Source organism: Lasioglossum baleicum, chromosome 1, assembly GCF_051020765.1.
Source record: "Lasioglossum baleicum chromosome 1, iyLasBale1, whole genome shotgun sequence".
NCBI classification, from domain to species: Eukaryota; Metazoa; Arthropoda; class Insecta; order Hymenoptera; family Halictidae; genus Lasioglossum; species Lasioglossum baleicum.
The window spans coordinates 8,306,102-8,325,847 of record NC_134929.1 but is presented as its reverse complement, the minus strand read 5'-3'; the positions used below and the strand labels follow the sequence as shown (position 1 = coordinate 8,325,847).

Sequence of the window (19,746 nt, the reverse complement as noted above, 5' to 3'; positions counted from 1 at the left end):
CAGTTTCAATTATCTTGCTAATAACACTAATCGGCTTGTTAGGTAGGTTCAACCCCTGTACACTTATCCAACGTACCTTCCTCGACGTTGCTGTCCAGTTGAGTAACCTTCACGGCTAGCCGGTCTATCCTAGCCTGCAACGAGTTCGCCCGATCGCTTAATCCGTGAGCTTCCCTCGCAAGCTCGCCGAACAAATCTTCAGCGTGCCTGGACAGACTGGACAGTTGCCTAATAGTATTGGCCAAAGTGCCATTGGTTACAGCCTCTAGCTCCGATGGCAGCGGAAAGTTCTCGGGTATGGTGCCACGTGCCACCAGCACCGGTTCTACCAAGCGCTTTGGCAGCGGCATCTTCTAGGTCTCGAAGGTTTCTAGGCTTCGCGGATGAATCACTTACCACTCTCTCTAGACCTGCAACAGACAATTTACGACAGAGTTTGTTAGTACGAGTCGAAATGTAGAAATTTTCATTTTTAGAAATACAGTGAAGTCTTAAGGATGTTCTGGAGGTACAATGGGAGACAAAAGTACAAGACATTCGAAATCCATCGATATATTGGCAATGAAAGCCATTCATGAGTATATTTTGCATTAAAAAAATAGATTAATTGAAAAAGCTTTCGTTTAATTAGTGAATTTCATGTTATATTTATTTTTTAATCAAATTGTCTTCCTATTATAAAAAATTGTAAGTGACTTTTGCGAATAATTGTACCCTCTGATTTGAACTTCAAGGTAATAAACACGTCAAATAACAATGGCAACACGGTAAATTTGACGTTTTGTAACAGTTTATCATTTTTTGCTCTGTAACTGTTTAGTGAATCCTAATAAATTTTGAACATAATTAATTGCATAATTTTTACCAAAATAAAACTGAAGTTTCTAGATCCAATCACATAACTTTTTTCTCTATTTCTCATTAATTGGCATTCTTCTGATTGAAATGACACTAGACACGCGATATAATTTGAACTGAGCGATTTAATTGACAGTGTATTTGCGATTTTTCTTAGATCAACCTCTTGCTATACAATCTTCGTCGTGGCAACAATGAATAGAGACACTTTAATGCTTAATTATTGATAATGAACAATTTTATTCCAACTTGTTTATGAATTTCGTCGTGTACGGACCGCGAGCAAACATTTCCGTGCAGTTTCGAAAATGTAAGGCTATCCACACAATGTGTAGTGGTGAAACCACGAGCCTCTCAATTATCGGAGAATTATCGGTGCACCGTGTATATCGATTCATTGCGACAACCTCGTGACAGAACGTTCGGTACGATCGCACACGTGGGAACGTAATTTGCAACGGAGTAGACAGACGAGTGCAAAGACGACACTCGACGCTCTTTGTGAGAACATGTCGCCGGCTACATCGAGGCTGTTAACGGGATGAATATTCGATCTGCCGATGATCCCTTTAATCCCAGCGCATACAATTCGTCGCTATCTTTTCGCTCCGCGGCATCCGTGATTTTACAAATTAATTTCGTCGCTTTCATAACGAACCCGTACCGAAAGACTCGACATGACTCGGGAACATTTCAACCGCAATTGACTTTGCGTCTATCGTCATTTAGAATATCCGAGAGGAAAAACTTTCGACCTGGTTCCATTCCAAAAATACTTTCACGTGTACAACAATGATAGAACAAATTAAGTTATTCCTTTATTGACTGGGGATTTTGATAGCGAATACAAATTTTCCAAATCAATTGCAAGAAACATGAATTGAATAAAAATGCTGAACTCTTTTAATGTCTTCACAGTTTTGTATTTTATTTTATAAGCGAAGTTAAGCAAAAATTGGTCGATTAATTTTAGATTCGCATGTTCAAGCAAGTATCTCCGCGTTAATTTTTTCTTCAGGAATGTGGACAAGAATATGGCGTGTGAGCAGCTCGTAGTAAATGATGAAACGGGGCGTTTATCTTATTGGATGAGTAAGTGTTGTTGCAGGAAGTCGCTGCTACTTCTGCTAACCACAATCTGTTATTTTACTTTGACATCACGAATTTCTGTATCGTTCATTTCGTGTAAAATATTCCCTCGTGTTATTATCAGCGACGAATAAATTTCTTCGGAACTAGTTCGCTTCATGAATTATTTTAAAGACAATACAATTTTCTAACTTTGTTCGTAGAAAACGTTTCTGTACAGGATTACTGCAATATTTTTGAACATGTCTTGTTTGCAATGAAAATTAAAATGTATTCTGAAAAAAGTACAGACATTTTGCTAGTTGTTTACGTCGCATGAGCAATAGCTATTTGTAATCCAACGGCGCCACCGGCATCTAAATGTTCCACTGTCTTCGGAACGAGACTAATTTATTCTGTAAACTCGCGCGTTACGTGTCTCCGCGATGCATCAGCTAAAATAAATATGATGCCCGCAATGTTAATTACGCAACCGCAGTGCGCGAGTGATAGAACACGTGGATACTATCAGTATTTTGTCAACCGCAAGAGATATACAAAATGGATGGTCTCTTCCGTCGTTAGTTTCCTTGTACAAGCAATTGAAAGTAGTGAATCGGTTAAAAGAACTAAAATACAATTTTTTGTGTTGAAAAACAGATACGAACAATTTTCATTTTGCATAAAAATCCTGAAGAATTTCTTCTTTACAAAGTATGTTTGACAATGTTAAATTATTGCCACTGATTCTTTTGTACAATTTTAATTTGTAAGTTCTTGTATGTGTGAATGAATCTTATGCACTTATGAAGAAAATAAAAATAGAAATAAAGTAAAAATTGCTGTATCATTATTAAAAATATCGCTTACATCATTAAATATGTTGGTATCTAACCAATTACTAAACGTTTAGGTATTTTATGAGGTATTATACCAATTTCATACCCACAAAAATTCGAAAAATCATATTCTAGGTCGGAAGAAATGTTTAATTCTCCAGTTAAAATTGCTCCGAGTGCAAAGGGTTAAATTACAAAAATTATTCGAAGGAGATTGGAACTTCTGTTTCCCTCGCTACTTACAAGTTTCATTTTGCAAAGATCCACAGACCTTATAAATCAAGTATTCAGAATATTACAAAACGAAAAATTCCAAGAACAAGTGAAACTTGTATTTCCGTTAGAATTTCACGCATCTAAGCAAAAATGCACTTCGAACGGCAACGATCTAAAACTCTGTGGAAAAAAAATTTAGCAAGAGGTCTAATCTATTTTCCACCAAGCCAACGGAACCCCGAGCAGATCGAATAAATTTCCCTCGACTCCCATTTCCGTGAAGCAATCGACCGCACTCGCAGACATTCGCATGCCACTCGCGACTGATGAAATAAACTCTTCATAAATTGTAGTCTCTGTGCAACAGAGTCTAGGAGCGAGGGATTTGCATAAACATTCAGGGTCAATTTACGACTGGATCAGCCGGCGGAGCGTAGAGGAGAGACACAGACCGGCGCAGAAGAAGCGGAGTTCGCGGAGACATGCGATCGTTCGTGTCCGCGTAGCAGATTTTTTGAGAGTTTGCACTGAGAGATGCTAGATTTGTCGATAGTGCACTTTTCAATCTAGGGAACGAATTCTAACGAGTGCAATGACTGCGGCCTCGCCTTGACTCCTTTCCTTTCCTTACGTGCTCCCTCCGTCGCGATCCCATTGGCCCCGATTAACTTGCCCCGGTTGTTGGCTCTTATCGTTCGCCACGGCTCTCTTCAGGGTCAATACGCGACGATAATTAGCTGCTTAGGGTCGGCCACGCGTGGAACACGGGTGCGACCCCTGCGTGCAACCAGCAACGTGCACGCCGATCAGAATGTTACTTTTTAAACAAGACATTAGCTCAAACCGCCGCTCGAAAAATTGCCCACCGTCACGGAATGGAAACGTTAGCTTTCACACGTTCGTTTCAATGTAAAGTAAAGTCTTGATTTAAGAAAAAACCTCGGGCCTGTGCTGTTTCTTCGATCGTGTAGTTCCCCCATTTTCTGCGACCTTCATGTATACTGTTCGATCGATAATATATTTTATTTTCAATGGCAAATCGTCTGAGAATTCGGTCTGAATAGAGGCAAGAATTCTTCGTTCCGAACGAGCAGATCTTCGCACACGTGGCAGCCAGTGCGAATCGATAAAATGACAAAGGAGAGGCCTGCTAGAAGCAAGAACCATTTGAAATATCTGACAGGGTCAATGATACGACCATGACCAGGCGTCGTCGTCAGCAGCGTCGTTGTCGTGGTCGTCGGTAACGACATGGAGGACGACGAACGTCGCTGCTACCGGGAAAGGTACCGCTACTATGCCACTGACTTCTAATTACCAATTAGTAAACACAAGTCGGCCGACTTATCCTCCTTTAGCGGATGTTGCACCTGCGATGAAGATCGCGATATGTACCGTGTTCAGCTTAAGTTTAATCCTTCTTTTTATTAACATTGATCTGGATACGCTGAATTATGTTCAGCTCGAGATTAAGGGCAGTTAAGACGGAAGGATGTAACGGCATAGCGGATTGGAATTCGCTTTAAATGACTATGGGATAATGTTTAACATTTTATTTGTAATATGAGATGTTCAATCGAGCAGAACGATGTGTGTTTAACATTTTATTTATAATGAAATGTTCAATCGAGCAGAACGATGTGTGTTTAACATTTTATTTCTTGTAAAATGAAGAAGATCCAGCGGTGTATTCAAGTTTTAGGCAAAAATTTGTATTTTACAAAATAAGACAACAACTATCTCTTACAGAGAGCTACGAATAGTTGTGATAAAACATAGACTTTAAAGTTTCGAAGACGTCTAATGATGGCCCACCCCAGGTGCTCATAGTAATATGCAATGAACAAAGTACTTTTAATTAGTGGGGCCGTGGGTAAACTCAGCTTTATCCGTTCCCTCGTTAAACCACCCCCGCCTTTTGTGTCACTTATGAACGTGTAACAGAGTAAAAGGCTCAGGTGGCACCTGTTAGGGTTAGCCCTCCTCTTTTCCCTTTCCGATCCCTCTGTTTCCAGGAGTCGTTGCCTGGATACGTCCACGGGCAAGAATATTGTGTCACAGACATTTCCCTAATATTCCTCTTTTTTCCCCTGCTACTCGATTCTCTCCCCTTTGAGACCCTATTCATGTCAGACTTTTATTATGTTCGCCAAACACCCTTTTTGCGCATCGTAATTACGACACTGCGGATTTTTACGCGGATATAGACTTTTATGAGTCCATAGAAATTGGAAAAGTTTCAGTTCATTAAGGGCCCCTTTATACTCTGGAATCGATAAAAATCTGGATGAAACTGAAACATTTAATGTACGTAATGACTACCACAAAAATGCGAATTTGTCATTAAACAAATTTGCACTGGGGACGATCATGCAGTTTCCAATTTTTCTAGATAAATTTGAAGAAAGTGGAATGAAATAAAATCTTATTTCGAATGGGAACAGCATTTGCAGATCCGGAACAAATAAAAATTGTACAAAATTCTATCGAACTTTATATTCCAGCCTTTTTTGAACATTTTCGTAACCAATATAAATGCATAAAGATCCGCAGTCTGCTTCAAATATATGCAATTTTCCACCTTCCAGTGCAGACAATGGGCTGATCAATTTTAATGAACCTTTAACAAAGCATATAAAAGCTAATCCTTAATTATAGGCTCTGTAAATTAATCCATAAATTTGCACAAGCACCCGCAGCATAGCAATCTATACAATTACGTATTAAGTAATTACGAATTAAGTCTAGTATAAATAATGTCCATTGAAAACGATCATTGAACTTTTAAGTAACAGTTGTTCAACAATTTGATACACCTTGCGATGGTTATTTTTCCCATACATTGACACGTCCGCGTATCGATGATGTAACTCTAGCTGACACGTATAGTATTGCGTTTACGTGAATGGGACAACGAGAATATCGTCGCTCACGGTTTATGGAGCCCTTCGGTTGAAGTCGCGTCGACATGTGGGCTGACATTTACATTTTACAATCGGGTATTATGGCCCCGGGAAGTAGAAAGTCTTTTGCGATGATTTCTTGTGATTGCGGGCTTGATCGTTCTCCACGGTTACCAATATTGTGCACGGAAACTTCGGAACGCATATTGAGCAACAAACCTTTTCTGTCCGGGATATTTGTGCCCATGATTATGAAAGTGATCTAATTTAAAGAATTTAAAAGAAATGAGCTTATCACTAAATATATTAGTAATATTTAAACATATTATTTTCAACCTACTAAACATAATAAGGAGTAAAATAAATGTCTATTCCACTCCAGTTCATTGCGATTCAAGTAAAACATGTTTATTTCGTTGTATTTTAGTAATAATAAACGCAGAAATGTTGCCTAAGATTTCAATAATTTTACGAAACGTAGAATTGCATGATTTTGTATTTAACGTTCCTGATAAATAAATGCAAAAGTGTATTTCTCTTTGTCTATTGGTAAACAAAATCCGTGAAAAGCTATGGAAGATAGACAAGGATGAAAATTGATGGGCAGGGGATGTTTCGTGTTGTTGAAAAGTCTGTTAGTGTCAATTTTTACGAGGACTTTGAGCGAGGCTAATAGCTTTCACTATTCGCAACGGGTTCTACATCTCTGTTCGAATCAAAACATATAGGAAACGTTACATTGAATGGCATATCAATCATCGTGCGACGCTAAGTGTTTCAATCGTACAGACTTCGAGAGCTCTTACAAACAATACACGTATACACACCGTGGCGCGAACATTATAATCATATCGGCGAGAACCAGTTTCTATCCGGCCATATTTGTTTTCCATCGGATTAATCTCGCGATCTGAGCCGATTCGCCTCTCACCCACGCGAACACTTCTTTTCTGCCCTGCGGCAAACACAATGACTCACACGTTTCCCTGATTTCCATCTAGAAAAATCATATTCGACCGGTCGATCAAAGAAAATGCTAGCCTGCGGAAGTTATGATCTGTGGTTGAATTGTGTCAGAAGGGAAGACAATTTTCGTGGAGAAGATGGAGTACGCGCATCAAAGAATCTGAGAATATATGAGCCGTTTATTTTGAAAGTGGCCTAAGTCCGTTTTCGAGAAAAATCAAGCTAATATTTACATTTCTACGTTATCTTTTCATTCTGAAGCAAATTGTAACCAATATATTTGAATCACAAAGATTTTGTAAAAAGGAAATCAGCTGGTCAATAGAATGATACAAATTTTTGTCAGTTGTTTGATGTGAAGGTAGTAGCTCTGTTTTCAATTTGAAGTATTTTAAATTATATCGAATGGACTTGGACTGTTTTAAATTTTATGACAAATCTAGTTGTTAATTTTGAAAGTGGCTTAAGTTCATTCTTGGTAAGAAGACACATATTATTCACTTAATAATTGCTATTATTTTAATAGGAATTGTAAATTTAACTCGGATTTAACTAGGATACATTGGTATCCTATACATATATTTTTAATTTCATTGAAAAGAGCGTACTCTTAAATATCTCAATTTAAACTTAAATGGACTTGGCCCACTTTCCAAATAAACGGCTCATATCATTTTCAACTTACTAATTATTATTGTCTAGAATCTTTCCTATATTTATAGCCGAAATTATAAAAATTTTAAGCTTAAGAAGGTATTGTCGTTCTAGTTTTTTCTATGTATAAACATATTTTTTGATGAAACTATCGAGGTATTACTGAATCGTCAATTAAACAAGCAAATATGCTCCGAATTATGTCATGTTTGGACTCATTTTAATCAGGATAATGTCAGGAACATGTTAGCAATAGATTTATAAAAAAAATAATTAAAAACTAAAATGGTTTATCATTCTTCTTGTTGGCTATTGAGATATATTCTGGGATAAGCAGGATAAATTTTGTCATAAATCGTGCAGATCTCTTTCACATATACCGAGACGTTACTGTACTCCTTTCAAATCTGTAGTTGATTTGCAATTTCGCTGCCGATATTTCAACGTAACTGACGAGCAGGAAGGGGCAACGATTCTAGTGAAACACACTGGTAGATTATGCGAGTATTATATGTATGAGTCACCGTGCACCTAGCCCCCCCCCCCCTCGACCTTACACATCGTAGTATCTGCTTTTTCTGCCCGCTCCCACGCGTTTGGTGCCAAGTAGGGATTTACTGATTCAACGGCAACCGGCGAACGGAAGAGCCTCCATGTTCGGGTTAATGAAAAATACACGATTGGTGTGACGTTTACACTGAAAACGGAGAACGTTCTCATCGATCTCAGAAACAAGACACCGCGGGAAATACGGTAAGAATTCCGCGGATAATTGCAACCAGCTACATTGTACTGTGGGACACTCGACGCTGCATCCGAATTTTCGAATGCTGTACTTTCACCTCGAGAAACATCGACACACAGACTTGCGAAATTAGTCGATACTTAAATTATCATAATTTCTTCCGGGAAAATCATGTATGAGATGTTGCACGAATAAGGAAATTGCTTTAATTATAAATTTTTTGAAGGTTTTTTTTATAGGTTTATGCTGTATCAACTGACGCAGCAGCTGTTCATTTCATTAATTCCCCCGAAACTGAGTAATTGAACGACGATTTTGATACTCCCGCTATCGGAGGGGTAAAAACTGAGGACAAGCAGCTTTTCACACACAGGAAACTTAATAAATTCTCTGTCGACAACTTCAAAAAATTGTTAACTCTCCGCCACCTTTGATTTATTGCTGTACTTTCGCATATTTGTAAAGTAGTGAATCGTAACTAACTAGGCACGTTTCATAAATACACATCGGAAACTTGCAGTCAGCAAAATTCCAATTCCAAGATGTAACCAACGATCCCAAGATTAACGACTTATCTCGCGTCGCGATAGGATCGCGAAGAATTAAATTAGAAACTTCTTACCGAGCGCAGTAAAAGGATCTCTTCATTCAAAGTCTAGTGAATGGGAATTCGACCCAATTCTCCAGATCGTCTTGCGCAAGATAAGCAACATTTAAAGGTCACTATTACAAGCTCATCCCGGCTACTACTCTTTACTATTACCATTCCTGTACATTAGAATACCAGATGAAGAAGAGTGCACTTTCTTTTCTGTATTTATGAATGTCCGCGAAAGATATTCGTGTTCAATGCCGTGAATAATTAACTAGAGAAGTTTCCACAATAATAAAGCAGTAAACCTGCGAACACTTGAAATTCGCTGCCATTTACATTTTATGATGATTAAAAAGAAAACATGTTTTCTTGTTTTTGTTTTTAAACATAATTTTGTCACTAATTATTTTGCAGATCGAATCAGAAGAATTTTCTCCATGTCGATTTTGTTCTAAATGAAATATGTTGCAGTCCATGTGAAATTAGAGGGGGTTTAAGTCATCATTTTGCCGGTTTAGAATTTTTTTAGAAATGGCAGGCATTCGAAGTTTGCAATTTTTGCCCATTTTGGTGAAAACGTGCCTCACTTACGAATTTTTATCTCAGGAACTGTTTGTCCGATTGAGCTAAATTTTTTTTTGTTGTATTCAGAAAGGATTGGGCTATTACAAAATAATTTTTTCAACCTCGACAATCAACTTTATAATGTCGAAAAATTTGTAGTGGTGGTGGCCAAATTTGGACTACAACATATCTCATTTAGAACAAAATCGACGATGGTGCCTGCAAAAAGTGATCGATTTGGCATGAAATTTCTGAAAATTTCTCCTAAAAATTTCGTTGGAAAAAATCAACAGAATCTTGTCACTAATTATTTTCCAGATCGTGTCTTAAGAACATATTCAAAATGATTTTGATCGGTCAACTTCGACGTTACATCAGAGAAACGGTTCATTTAATTACGGTCAAATATGGAGGTAAACCTTACATAAAATTGCATAAGCTTTTACGAAACCTTAGTTACTCGAAGAGGAGCAAAAAGCATAGCAGGAATGCGAGGCGCCAAGTTCGGGAATCTGGTGTAATAATTCGCGCGACACACGAAAATGTTGTCGGACTGGTTCCAGTTATTATATCATTCGTTTTATTCGCGAACGAGATGGGTCCGCGGCGGTCGATTGCGTAGGCGTTTTAATGCTGGATCCAATTTTCGCCGGCACTTAAAATCGTGATGGAATTGACACGGTTTCCAAAAACGATTTCTCGCCGTTTGGTTACCGAACCCTGACAGATTGCAAGGCTAATCTCTTGATCGGACTGCGTGACCGCACTTTTACGTTCATGTCACCCTGCGAACGATATCTCTGATAAAAGATACTAATGGGGTTGATAACAGCGTGCCTCCTCAATGTTTGAAGAGGTTGCACAATCCTTGGATTGGAAACTTCGAAGAATACCTGATTCATTCTGGTATTTCCGCTGGCGGAAAAAATGATTTTCTTTTGTGCGATTGCTATTTTACCACGTTTTTATTAGCTCGCTTTCTTGTCTGTCTGTCTGTCTGTATGTCTGTTTTTATAGGTGTACTTATTAAATTAATTTCTTGCCAAGAATGTGTCAAATGAAGGAAATTTAAAATAGTTGAAGGATATCAATATACTCCCTCTGTTCCATAATAATAGTAGCACTTGATGAATTTAATTTGTTCCATAATAATAGTAGCAAAAGAAAGTTAAAAATTGAAAGATGTGTCAAAACAAATGACCGATGTCGTAAAATATTGATTTTGATTGAAGGCTTCGCAATTTTGCACTAGAACATAACTTAAAGCTGCATTCGCCAATAATTCCCGTTTAAATATTCACTTGCTACTATTATTATGGGACAGAGCGAGTACTATTTACTAATTGTATGAATCGTACAGTGAAGTCTTGATCTGAGAAATACCCTCGGATCCGGGCTGTTTCTTAGATCGTACAGTTCCCGTACTGTCGATCAAGACATTACTGTATAGAAATCTGCAGTGTCACTGTCTGCAGTGTCACAAACACTGGCGATATGTAATAACTCTCGCTGCCATACGCTCGAGCACAGTGAACAATAACCGCAGACATTATTTCAATTTACTTAACACGCATTAGCAAGTGGCAATGACTTGGCTCCGTCGTCGTTTAATCGTGTCCACGTTCAGCTCGATTCATTCTGGCTCGCACGTGTGTGCCTATGAAAACCGAACCTGCACATGCTGTCCATATGGTCATGCGACCATGCGACCGTCCATACGAGAAACCCATATACCCGGCTCAGAAATACCGTTCACCTACCGGAGCCTCTCGTCATATACATTTCACCGAGCTGTGTGAGAAGCAGACGAAGTTTATAAACACATTATAGTGTTTCAAGAGACGTAGTAGCACGTTACTGGCCGAGAAAGTGTTAACAAGATTTTCATCCCCCACTTCAAGGTCTTCATCCCTTTGTCAGCCAATTAAAAAGAAAACATGTTTAATCCTCGATGCTGAGTATCATTAAAATTTGAAGATCTATAGAATATAGGTTTTGAACTCAACAAATTCACCATTTTTCCAGTCAAATTGTTCATAATAATTATTGATGAGAAAATTAATTTCGGTTGCTTATTTAATTATTGAGTTGTCTACTCTTTTTCGGATGGAGCAAGCCTGTGAAATTCGTTGAGAAGGTTTCGTACAACAAGACTCTTCAAAATCTGTTTGCTAACTGTCTTTGATAATTGATTGTCCATTTGAAAGGTGTACTATTTAATAATAACTATTACAAATTTCCTTCGTCAATGACTGTTATGAGCGATCGAAATGAATTTCTCTCAACGATAACATTGACCGCAAGACAAAAAATGTTCGGTTACTTATAATTAGACTGCGGTTGTTTATGCAAAATAAAAAATGTCTGCATCAATTCTAAGACACAGAAGCTAAATAAAAATTTCTTTCTTCTTTTAATTATTTTATTAAACTGGAACGAATACGTTGATGTTCTTAAATTTTCTAAATATGTCTACTGCTTTAAATCGTGCATACCAATTTTTGTTATAAATGCATAAAATCCGCAGTCTACTTATAATCCTTATTTGTAAGTGAGACGATTTATGGTCCCTGATTTCGCCCAACAAGAATATTTATAATTATTTATTGATTTATAAAATACTTATATATTTATTTAGACACCAAATCAACTGTAGAAGCATCCTCTTATCCTTTCTGAAGGGACCGGAACCTCCGCGGCTACCAATGTTGTCATTTCATTCGGAACAAAGCGCTCAGGCTAATTTAGCATGAGACAAGCAGCGCTAATGAATACAGGCGCATTGATTCGAAAGATTGATACCACGCCCACCGAGTCGAGGGCTAATTATCGAAAACAATGACCTATTACAGAAGCGTCCCGTTCGATTCGCAGGTCCGCGAAGGGTTTCGCAAGGTGTTTGCTCGGTCGACTGTATCGCGGATCGACAAATAGCCGGGCGTTGCGACTCAATTGTCCGAAGAGGGAGGCAAAACGCGGCGCGGAGAGGCTTCAGGAATGTCACCGCGGTGGAAACGTGGAATTCCAGGCGTGTGTGCGTGCAACGTTCACCGTTCACGGTCCCACGTCGTCGTAGATTCGATTCGAGGCACGCGTGTCGTTCGGCTGATATTGCAAAATCGCTGCACGTTGGCCATTAACATAAGCTCTTTGTTAACCGCGACGCCGGTTAACCGGACGCATCTTTCGATTATCCCACAGACCGTGTCGCCTCGATTAGCTTACGCTACTTATTATACTAGAACGCGGATATTTCCAACAACGCGTTTTGCCAAGAAGATGGAAAAAAAAGCGCACCGACATGTGGGAACGAAAGTAATCGCGGAAAAGTTGATAACGAACCTCGGACCATTATGCTCCCCATAAATGGATGGAGTTAACGCAATTTTACCTTGAGTACAGTCCGGCCCTAACCGCCGCCGCGCAATACTAATGAAATTCCCGGCTCGGTGTACAGGGTGGCTTCGAGTTAATGATGCAATTACCAGGGGATGGGTGGAGTTGAAAAATGATGTTAAAAATATTCACCGATACTTTGTAGTCACTTCTATTATAAAATTATATTCTAAATACTTCATTTAAATGGATCATCACTATTTCATATTTCTGGATTATTTTAGTTAGCTGGTTTTGTTTATTTTCAGCCTCAGTGGCTCTGGAGACGACTCGGTTTCTAATTTCATGATTCTCTTACATGAATTGAACATGTCACAGAAGATAATGGGACCACACGATCTAAGAAACAGCACGGACCCGAGGATTTTCCTTAGAACAAGACTCGACTGTAATAAGTAGACTGCGGATCTTTATATGCAAAATAAAAAGTTTCTACATCAATTGCAGAGAACAGGGACCACCTAGAAACTTTGTTCTTCTTCTAGTTATCTTATACAGTTGAAAAACTAATACATCGATGTCCTTAAATCTTTTTAATATGTTCACTGCTTTAAATTGTACGTACCTATTTTTGTCATAAATGCATAAAATCCGTAGTCTGGTAATAAGCTTACGGTTGGTGAATTGATGACAGAACCTTCCCCGAAATCTAATCAAACGAAGGCACAAATCGATTTTACTCGATTTCAAGCGTTCTTGTGCTCTACATATACAGGGTGTCCCAAAACCCCTTCGACTCCGGGAAATGGGAGGTTCCTTAGGTCATTTGAAGCAACATTTTCCTTTGCACCAATGTCAGCCGGGGCTTTGTTTAGGAGTTATTAACGAAAAACACGGACCAATCACAGCGCGACCTAGACGCGCGATGGCACGTTCAGCCCGGAGCGCCGGGAGACGAGCGTGGTGTAACGCCGCGATGCCGTAACGAACAAGAGTTTCTCGAGATTATGTGAATCCTCCCCGATTTGGATGAGCTTTGGATATGTTGTCAAGACCATGATTCTGAACAACATTTCCCTTTACAGTTTTTGTCGGCCGGCTTTAGTTTACGAGATAAATAATTGTAAAAACTTGTCATTGTAAATCGATCGATGTACTATCTTCTACCCGATTTGGATGAGCTTTGGATATGTTGTCAAGACCATGATTCTGAACAACATTACCCTTTACAGTTTTTGTCGGTCGGAAGAACTTTACTTGTCAATTCATATGGGTGGATCTCTTTACCCGACTTACGGCAATTTTACCCGAACGAGGGAAGAAGCAGAAACTAATTGTATTAAAAACTCACTTATTCAGCCGTAAATCCATTTGCTGCTTCGAAAGGTGTGTCACTGGGTCACTCGGTGACGAACTGCACAGATGTCTTCAGGTATACGACAGTACCGAAAGCTAAGGGACGTACGGCCAGGTCGACGAACTGCACAGCCGCTGGTAGAAGGCCTAAGGGATGCGCGGTCAAGTCGACGATCCAGAATTTCACTTTCACTTTCGAATCGATAAATAATTCGTATGTTTATTTCACACAGATGCCTTGAAATTTTTCCACACTCACAATCACTGTTCACATTTGTCAACACATAGTTATGCACTAATAATAATTGCCATATCCTTGTCCTGCTGCACAAATCACAACAATCAGGGAATGCAATCACTAGACTGCGGATTTCATGCATTTGTAGCAAACATGAGTAGGTGCATTTTAATACAGTAGAGAGATTAAAATAATTTCAAAACACCAATGTATTATTTTCAACTTCTTAAAATGATCACAGTAAGAATCAAATATCTGTCTGGCTTCTGTCCCTTGTAATAGCGGCAGCCAACTTTCATTTTACATAAAGATCCGCAGTCTAGTGATTGGATTAAATAATCGTTTAATTAGTTTAAGCAATTATTATTAGTGCATAACTATGTGTTGACAAATGTGAACAGTGATTGTGAGTGTGGAAAAATTTCAAGGCATCTGTGTGAAATAAACATACGAATTATTTATTGATTCGAAAGTGAAAGTGAAATTCTGGATCGTCGACTTGACCGCGCTTCCCTTAGGCCTTCTACCAGCGGCTGTGCAGTTCGTCGACCTGGCCGTACGTCCCTTAGCTTTCGGTACTGTCGTATACCTGAAGACATCTGTGCAGTTCGTCACCGAGTGACCCAGTGGCACACCTTTCGAAGCAGCAAATGGATTTACGACTGAATAAGTGAGTTTTTAATACAATTAGTTTCTGCTTTTTCCCTCGTTCGGGTAAAATTGCCGTAAGTCGGGTAAAGAGATCCACCCATATGAATTGACAAGTAAAGTTCTTCCGACCGACAAAAACTGTAAAGGGTAATGTTGTTCAGAATCATGGTCTTGACAACATATCCAAAGCTCATCCAAATCGGGTAGAAGATAGTACATCGATCGATTTACAATGACAAGTTTTTACAATTATGTATCTCGTAAACTAAATCCGGCCGATAAAAACTGTAAAGGGAAATGTTGTTCAGAATCATGGTCTTGACAACATATCCAAAGCTCATCCAAATCGGGGGAGATTCACATAATCTCGAGAAACTCTTGTTCGTTGGGGCATCGCGGCGTTACACCACGCTCGTCTCCCGGCGCGCCTGGTTGAACGTGCCATCGCGCGTCTAGGTCGCGCTCTGATTGGTCCGTGTTTTTCGTTAATAACTCCTAAACAAAGCCCCGGCTGACATTGGTGCAAAGGAAAATGTTGCTTCAAATGACCTAAGGAACCTCCCATTTCCCGGAGTCGAAGGGGTTTTGGGACACCCTGTATATAGGACTCGAAGTCACCACCCAATCCCTGATAATATCAGTGTTTGTGAAATAGGTCAGACAGACGTTGCGTGGCTTCGAAGAGAGCCCAAATTGGATTGAACGAAATGCTTTTCAGGCGAAGCACTTTATTGGACAGAGACGCTTTTTTTACAAAAGGGTGAAATTGATTCGCGTGAGGATGAATTTGACTCGTAAAAGGGTGAATTTAGAGTGCAAAACGTGTACCAGTCGAGGGTTAAGTTGCGACCTCTTGTGTTTTGTCTGGAAATCGGAGCTTTCGCAGTGGGAAAAGCGTTTTCCAAGAGAAAGAGAACGGTAAAAATGTCAGTTTGCGGGCGAATCTGTGCGCGAGAACGAGGCGAACGTCATTTTGTCGGAACTGGTGGAACACAGTGTCCCGGATTACCTGGCCAAGTAGCACGTATACGTAAGTTGGCGCAGTACCACGACCTAAATTTCCCGTTCGTTAAATATTTCACGTTGCAGTCACGAGCGACCGGGCGCGGAGGCAATAACCGACGAAAAGCAGATACACATACTAAAGCAACATATACGTACCGTCTCTTGGCGCTAACGTGCCGACGATTCCGGCTTGTTGCCCGATAACGATACCTGACCGTGGCACGGGGCCTCGATAAAACGCTATTTCTGACATTTACAGAAGCCACTCGACCCCCGACACCGCTATCCCCCCGGCATTTCGTCGGCTTTATTTATGAGATCCACCGCAGCAGCGATAATCGAGCACATTCGAGACAGATATTGAATATCGCAGTACGTCGCCGCCGCTGTTGTACCTGCAGAATTTAATCTCGAAACGTGACCGCAGTAGAATCGGTCAGCGTTTACGGTGAGCCTGTATTGTGCTTGGCGAGCGTGCTTAGAGATTAACCCCTTTGCCCGGTGATTTATCTCGCGACTACAGTAATTAGAACATTGTCGTTCGTAATACTCAAAGTGACGATCATTGATGTCCAATTCGTGCCTATGTTTTCTTTAATTACTGTACAGAGTGTCTCACTTAAATGGGACACACAGATTGTCTCCTTTCATTTCGACAAAGTAAAGTTTTTGAAATCTTGAACGTTTGAAAAATCTTTGAACGTTGGTAGTTCATTGCAACGACCGATTTTGACGAAATTTTCAGAATATGTTTAATTCACACGGATCTACAAAACGTATTTTTAAAAATTTTCAATATAGGCCCACATAAAAAAGTTTTAAAATGCAACTTTTAGTATTTGTTCTACAATTCCGATCAATTGCAATTTCTGAAAAAATTTCTTTTCACATCCTGTAGTAAATTAATTCTTCTAGCTTCCCAAAGAAGTTCCAACCGTACAATATTAAGAAAGTGATCGTCTTTTTTAGAGCGTCCGAATATTAATTCGAGTAACTGTATGTTCACGTGATGAACCAGATTGATTTCGGTTATTTCAAGGTTCACGGTTACTCGATGGTAGTTAAAAGCTCCGGGACAGGATGTAAACACGTATGGGGCGTTACAGTCTAGCCAATACTACGAGGATAGGTACATAGTAACGTTTCGACAGGACGATAGTGCCTTAAAAGAAAGTTTGTTATGACATGCACCAGTTCTGTCTCCATGTTCCCAATTCGGAGCCACGACAGCTCTATAAACGATGCCATTTATGCTTTGAAATCGTGCCCTGCCTGCCGGTAGTCACGCGATGCTCGAGAAAGGTTTCTTCTTACGAAGTCATGGATATGCGATCGAGTAATAGCTTTACTAAATTCCCTTATGATAATTAAATATCTAGTTCCTGGAAAGCGCAATGCGTATTGTAGAAAAAGTACGCAACAATGAAAAATAGTAACATGAAACATTATTTTGAACGATAACATATACAGTGGGTGTACAAAATATCTGTGCACATTTTAAAAACGAATAACCTTTTTCAAGATTGGACCTAACAGCTTGAGGTTTTTTTTCAGACGTTAGAAGTCTTAGTTTACTAGCTAATGTGTAAATAACTTTTTTTTAAAATTGTTATTGATCGCAATTGCGCAGGGAAAAGGTCACGATTTTTTAATTTTTTATCTGTGCATGTAATGAATATTTGAAACATGTATTTTTTAAATCTAAGTTAGTTATACACATGTACAAAGTTTTATAGAACTTAGTTTTATTCATCAAGTTAAAAATCTTTGAATTTAGGGTTTGCGATTCATTTAAATCGCTGATTCTTACAATTTTTGCTATTTTCAATCAATTATATTTCGTAACAATGTTGATCGATTTCAATAAAACTTTGTACATGTATACAACTTACTAAAACCTATCAAAGACACCTTCTAAATTTTCATTACAGGCACAGATAAAAAATTTAGAAGAATTTAGACTTTTTTTTAACTTTTTCCTCCGCAATTGCGACCAATAACAATTTTTTATAAAAATTATTTACACATTACCTAGTAAACTAAGACTTCTAACGTCTCAAAAAAGCTCAAACTGTTGGGTCCAATTTTGAAAAAGTTATTCGTTTTTAAAAGGTGTACGAAAAATTAAGGGAAATGTTGTGAAACGATCTTTATTAAAAATCAGCAAAAACTAGACTGTGCGATATCTTTCTGTAGTAATAATTTTAGTAGATAAAAGTGATACAATACTTAATTAATTTGTCTAACCAAAATTCTATTAAAATAGACTCTTTTTACTAATTTTCCTAATTGATCATTTGGTACATGACCTTTTAACTAATCGCACTTTCAGCAGATTGTGTATTTTTTTAACGGAATATAAAGATAATCGCTTTGAACAGTGTTTTTTTTTAAATAAGTAGACTTATGTACCGGCGATGTAATTCCAGTATGATCGCGTTGTCGTGTCGATGAACTACACTCAGGTAGCTCATCTCTCTATATTTAGGTCGCCGATAGAGGAAGGATATGAGTCGTTGAGGTTACTAACAACAGGTTGAATAAATTATACCGATGGGTACGCGTTAGCAGAGCATCAAGCAAATCTTCCCATCAAGTATTTATACTACGCGTTCTGCTTGTGTCTTGTGTGCGCGCAGAAAAATGTCACGAGAGCTGTGATTTAAGAGGTTCCACGCGAATGCATTTCCATTTCTGATGACTAAACTGTTTTGCCAGCGACCCTGCACGGTTATTATATTTTACATAATACCGTAATGAAACGGTCAAATTGGAATAATACTCATAACCACCAGTATTCTTGCAGGAGCATTTATGCAACAAAAAAGAATAAAGTTATAATGTTATACAAAATTTTAGTGGAACCCAAATAACATATTTAAATTAAATAAATATGCACAGTTAATAGAATCCATTCTTATAATTATAGAATACACGAGATTTGTTATATTGTTACTGTTGAAATATCTATTATTTAGTGAAGAAAGATTAATTTTGAGAATTTGTTTTGAGAAACAAAATTGATCTTTCTTCATTAAATAATAGATTTAATTTTGAGGAGGCGTGTTGTGAGAAACAAAATTAATCTATTATTCCACAGAAGGAACGACCCATTCAATATCAGTTCATTTCAGTTTGTTTATGAAACCGTTGGTTGTTTGTTCATAGTATCGTTCAATTTTCTAGCCCGAATGATCTTCACTTGACGTGTTACATTCAAATCGTAAAGACGTGGTTTGCTTCTGCTTTTCTCGTTATTGAATGAACTCTGTTGAGTCAATTTATAAAAAGTGTGCGGTTTATTTAATTGCATAATGTAATAGTTACAAAATAATATTTGTAACTGGAGGATGCTATTAATCAAATTATACTGGCGAAGATTTTATACAATCTTTTCTTTACGAATAAAACTGAAGAATTAAAAAGATAAGTGTTTCGAACTTTGCCTAATAAAACATGGCAGTATAAGAAAGTTATTACATTTCTATTTTTATTCGTAAATGTCTCCTATGTGTACTAGCGATAGACACTTTTACTTTCAAGAGGCGTTACAGGGATTATGTTTGGATAGTACGTATGTATACTGTTATACATAGAAGCGATCTCTTAATCTTTGCATTGCAAGTTCATTACCCTGAATTCCTCGGCACAGTGTAAGTGAAAGTCACTCGCTAAAACATCTGTACTCGGGTTACTGCGCCAAGAAGACGTCTGAAGTGTACGGACGGACGCCCTTGAGAACACCCGGTTCT

General features: G+C 38.5%; 1 protein-coding gene across 4 annotated transcripts in view; it reads right to left on the bottom strand.

Annotated features, from left to right (window-relative positions):
• Positions 1 to 19,746, bottom strand: part of Scar (wiskott-Aldrich syndrome protein family member 3 SCAR) — a 59,974-nt gene that overhangs the window by 12,765 nt on the left and 27,463 nt on the right. For 3 of the 4 annotated variants that reach the window (XM_076437119.1, XM_076437125.1, XM_076437143.1), the window contains exon 2: positions 77 to 410. In XM_076437119.1, coding sequence (XP_076293234.1) covers positions 77 to 350 — 274 coding nt within the window. In that variant the 5' untranslated portion in view covers positions 351 to 410. Of the gene's footprint in view, positions 1 to 76; positions 411 to 865; positions 13,511 to 19,746 lie in introns of those variants that run through there. The other variant, XM_076437134.1, reaches the window with a different exon arrangement.